This window comes from Hipposideros armiger, unplaced genomic scaffold, assembly GCF_001890085.2.
Source record: "Hipposideros armiger isolate ML-2016 unplaced genomic scaffold, ASM189008v1 scaffold_256, whole genome shotgun sequence".
Classification (NCBI taxonomy): Eukaryota; Metazoa; Chordata; class Mammalia; order Chiroptera; family Hipposideridae; genus Hipposideros; species Hipposideros armiger.
Window position 1 is genome coordinate 1,761,092 of NW_017731606.1, and position 5,514 is coordinate 1,766,605.

At 36.9% G+C, this 5,514-nt stretch overlaps 1 protein-coding gene across 1 annotated transcript in view; it reads right to left on the reverse strand.

Annotated features, from left to right (window-relative positions):
* SWAP70 (switching B cell complex subunit SWAP70) overlaps positions 1-5,514 on the reverse strand; it is an 84,884-nt gene that overhangs the window by 45,842 nt on the left and 33,528 nt on the right. The window contains exon 2 of the mRNA XM_019656256.1: positions 1,896-2,036. Within this exon, the coding sequence (XP_019511801.1) occupies positions 1,896-2,036 (141 nt within the window). The remainder of the gene's footprint in view (positions 1-1,895; positions 2,037-5,514) is intronic.

A 5,514-nucleotide genomic window follows, 5' to 3' on the forward strand; every position in this document is an offset into this window, starting at 1 on the left:
AACTTGTCTGTTCCCCTTCCCCCAATTCCCCAGCACTGTTCCCATCCCCCCAATTCCCCAATAAAAATCTTAAAAAAAAAAAAAAAGAAAAATTTATACACATAAAAAGCAATAAAAACCCAAAGAAGCCATAGGAAAAAGTATGTAAACAGTTGTGGTATTTAGGTGATGGGAAAATAGAGTTGGTTAAATGCATTTTATTTTTAATTTAAATGTGTTATCACTGTCACTTTTTGAGAGGCATTTTTCAAAGAAATATTTCAAAGAAAGAAATATTCGTATATCTAAAAATTTCATGCTTCGTGTTATATGAGAAAGCAGGAATTCCCAACCCTTCATGTGAATATATGATTACTTTCATACTGTGGATGGAAAAGGGGCCACCAATTAAACCTGACAAGCTTAGGAGACTAAAACTAAGATAGCATGAACACACACACACAAAAATTTTTAACTAAGTGCGCCATGGTGGAAAGTCACATTTTCAGCTTCCTCATTAAGTTAATCTGTGCCCGTTCAGTGGGCCTGTTGCCTTTCTGTACCTAAAATAATTTTTTAGGAATGTCAGTAATCCATTGTCCAGACCAGAGCTGGAAACTGCAAAATTCCTCGGTATCATGCTTATCTCCTGATTACCATCTCTTTGTGCTGTAAAACAGCTGTTAGCTATCCTGCACCCACCTATGTAAAAGAAGTAACTGTCTCTCCAATTTATTTTTATCCAATCCCAGAGGTTTCCGAGCTTTGCTCTCTCCCACCCCCTTAATCTATCGCCAGTGGATTTCATGTAACCTTCTTCCTTTGATTTTATGCATAAAATAAACTGTAAAACTGCCATTCTTCGGAGCATTTTCTCAATCCGTTGAGATTTTGCTTCCCGGCAATTGTCAACAGTTTGGCTCAAATAAACCCTTATAAGTTTTCTCTTAGGCTGGATGTTTTTCGTCAATAATACCTAAACTAAATGTACATGATATAGAAAAATAACACTAATATATTGTTCAGTTTAATAAAAATAAGTTGAAATATATATATATATATATATATATAAAAAACATGATCTTTTTATTTAGAAACAAAAACATTGTATATTGTATAGGTATGTGTTTGCATGTATATTAAAAAGGTCTGCAAAAATATTTACCAAACTGTTAACAGTTGTTACTCCTACAGAGTTAGACTAAAAAGGGTAAAGAAACATTCACTTTTTATTTCATATATTTCTGTATTAATTGCCTATTTAATCACCAATTTTTAAATTACTTGAATGTGCCATCAGTTTAAATTATTTTCTCCTAAAAAAACACAAAAGTACATTAAATTCAATACTTTCATGCATCAGTTTTTAATTATCCAAACCAAGGAAGAAGCTGAATATGACAGCCAACGCCGATGGGTTACATTTGACTTCCAAACACATAATAGGTTTTTTGCAGCATCTTTATTCATAACACCCAGAGGAATCATCCGTGTGGTACTCTGAAAATTCTAGGATGAATACTTTGCTGTGTAATATATATTTAGTAAAGATAATTAACATCACCTTTAGTAATCACATTTTACCCCATAATACCTATGCTTTAACAATCGTTGCCAGTACATGTGGAATCAAAATTTAAAACGAAAAAAAAAAGCACCCTGAGAGAAAACAGGTACAGATTAATACAAATACAGTTCTTATTCAAAAAATGAACAAGTTGGGAAAATAGCAAACCGAGTTTTAGGAGCCAGTGAAGAAGAGGCCCCAATGGTCGATTCCTCATTCTTTCTTTTCTTTTGGATTTACCCCCCTTGATGCTTCACACCACAGTGAACTCACCAACCAGGGGCTCTGGGGCCCAGGTGAAATATGCAAATCAAACAATGCTGTGAGCAACAAGAGGTTAGAATCATACCTTTTCCAAAATGAACTTGTTTAAATATGGCATGTAGCCCTGATTGGAGACGGGCCCCTCATCATCATCCCTGAAGTGCTCTTCAAGGGCAATGGGGTCGTGTGGAACCTTCAGCACGGTGCACAGGTTATGGGAAAGGACCTACGGGGGAAAGAAAGTGGTTTAAAGGCATCCACTAACCAGCACATGGTCCCTTCACCATCTGAACACAACTGGCTACCCTGGGGAGAGCAAGATGGAGACTGAATTAGCAAATACAGGGTGAGTGCTGCTCAGCTGCCAGCTCCCCACTTGTTACCCATGAATGTCTCTCATTCCCTCCTCAGTTTTGGTTCACTTTAAACAAGTCTCTCTTACATGCCTATAATGAGCCAGGCTCCATGCAAGATCTGTGACTATAATACTCCTTCAAGTCTTTTATTAATTGGCCCACATTAGAAAGTAAAAGGGGAGAAGGAGCAAGAGAATGTGTTCAAAATTAAACTTCTCCCCAAGTAGAGCAGTGTCAGTCAGAGCAATAAAAGAAAGGCAGCTGCAGCTGGGGGTTCTGGACAAGGTGGCTGACCTGGGCCAACTGCAACCTCTCTGGGTTTCAATGTTCTTATTTGTTCAATAAAAATAACCAAATTAATATGCAAATAAGACCAAATATTAATTAGTAATTTCTAAGTATCCAAACAGCTCTAAAATTCTATGATGCTAGGCTATTTTTAGCATGAATAGAAAAGAGCATAAATGTAAAAAGAGAAAAATCAAGGGCCCAGTTTATAAATGAGAAAAATCAGTAAAAAATATCTCAGGAGTTACCAAAATGGTTGAAATATTTTGCAGGAAATTAGCATTCCATACATAAAGAGTTACTGGTCCTGGCAATCACTTAAGTGCATACTTGAACATTCAGGTAGGTAAATTAGCAGTCTGGGCCATCTCAGTACTAATCTTGTTTCACATTAAATGAAAACTTAAAAATAAAACTTAAATGTCTTCCATTTCATTTGTGCATTCTAAACAGGTCAAATTACATAGCTAAGGTTACACTTCCTTTAACAAAGAATCTTATTAAACGTTAAGTCCCAGGTTAAAATAGTTCCTATTTTTCTCAGTCCCATCCATTTAATCACTTAAAGAACCATTCATCTCAATGAAGACTTTCAATTCTATTAAGCAAGTTATTTTTTTCTGCATACACATATTTCAGTTAGGATTTTTTAAAATTAAAAAAATGGAATCTATAAAAAGAACATTTGCATATCTTCTTTCTACATTTATTTGGTTTCTCAAAGATTCATTTATGTAGAGATCCTTTTCTACATGCTCTACCGGTTTTAAGGAAGTAAGTAAAGTAAAGGAAGTAAATTCACAAATGGTTATAAATGAAGTAATGAAGACTTTTATCAGCCCCTACAAAGCAGGCTGTGTTTCTCGAGCAAACTCTCTACTTGCCAGTAGTAGGGCACATGAAAAGAACACGGTGGAGCTTTTATTGAAGAATCTCACACTACAGTCTGAAAAATCCTACATAGATATTTCCTTTCTCTTATTTACCTAGTAAAACCTATAGAGTAATTAGCTACCCCCAAAGAGGTTTTGTGAGGATTAACTTTAAGAATGTAAAGTGCTTAAAAATTGCAACAGTACTACTACAGAAATATAAGTTTTAGAGAAATAAAGAACATATCTCTTAGATAAGGATCCACAGTCATTCAAATTGTAAAACCAGTTGGGACTTTACCCAAGTAAAAATTCCCAACCACTGGTTAAATTATAATCCATCCATAAAATGTTTAAGAACGGTAAAGCTCACTGTGTAGTGATATGAAAAGTTCTCCAAGATAAATTAAGTGATAAAAACAATGGACCTAAGATTATTTATAGTATGCCATATTTTATGTAAAATAAAAGGGAAGAAAAAAACTAAGAAACTCCAAGAGGACATATAAGAAACTAACAACAGTGGGGGAAAGACTAGTTTGATGTTAGACGAGGAGTAGAAAGCAACTTTTCACCATACCGTCCCNCTGGCGACTCACAGCAGCCCAGCTCCAGGTTGAGCTGTTGTTCAGCATCTTAGCTGTGAAGGGCAGTGTCACTGGCCCTCATATGTGGGATCCGAACCGGGACCCTCTGGCATCCCAAGCCAGTTCTTAACCATCGCGCCACTCGGCCGGCCCCATCAGAGTAATTTTAACACAGTATTTTCCTTTCTTAAAATGTACATACAGGGCTGGCCAAGTGGCTCAGTTGGTTAAGAGCACAAGCTCTGAGCAACACCGTCGCTGGTTCAAGTCCCACATAGGCCAGTGAGCTGCACCTGAGCTGATCTGCCGTTGAGCTGCCAACAGGTGGCAGGATGGCTCAGCTGGTGAGAGCGTGTGCTCCTAACAACAAGGTTGCCTGATGGACTCCCGCATGGGATGGTGAGCTACGCCCACCCACAACTAAGATTGAACACAGCACCTTGAGTTGAGCGGCAGTAAGCTGCCAACGGGCTGCCAGATTGCGACTGGACTGGGAGCTAAGCTAGCTGCTCCCTCCACAGCTAAGACTGAAGGACAACAACTTGGCTGTTCCCCTTCCCCAACTCCCCAACAATGTTCCCCTTCCCCAACTCTGTTCCCCTTCCCCAACTCCCCAACACTGTTCTCCTTCCCCAATTCCCCAATAAAATCTTTAAAAAAAAATGTATATACTTTTTTTTGGCACCCTCTGTATAAATGTTGAACCACTACACTATACACCTGAAATTAATATAAAATAATATTAAATATCAACTGTAACTGAAAAAATAATCAAATAAATTTCATTAAATCTTTTTTATTGAGATATAATTCACATACCATAAAACTCACTCTTTAAAGTATACAGTAGCTTTAGATATTCACAAGGTTTTGCAACCATCATCACTGTATAACTCTAGAACACTTTTATCACCCCAAAAAGAAACCACATACTCATTAGTCACTCACCATTCCTATCTCCCCAACCTCAGGCAACTACTAATCTACTTTGCATATGCATGTACTTGCCCACTTGGGACATTTCACATAAATCGAATCATACAACATGTGGCCTTTGTGAGTCTGATTAAATCTTACATTTCATTATAATGTGGTTTCCCTTTTTTTTTCTAATTAAAGCATGATAAGGTAATGTTATCATCTCTGAAATGCAAACAGTTTAAAAAACATACATAACATATATAAATATAAAACACACACAATAAAGAGCAGAAAACTGTGAGACTGATATGGAATAACAGATATAGATACAAAGAATACTACATACATGAACACACTGTAATTTTGACAATTTTTGCTACAAAATTTCTGAAAAAAATATGTGATTTTTTTAAAGAAACCCTGACCTACATTTAGCATTTTCCAAACTAACTTAAATTATTATTATAAATTTTAATTATTGTACTTTGCTATTATAAAAAGATACTAAACTATTAAAAGAATTTGTAGGGCCGGCTGAGTGGCGCGATGGTTAAGAACTGGCTTGGGACGCCAGAGAGCCCCGGTTCGGATCCCACATATGAAGGCCAGTGACACTGCCCTCTACAGCTAAGATGCTGAACAACAGCTCAACCTGGAGCTGGGCTGCTGTGAGTCGCCGG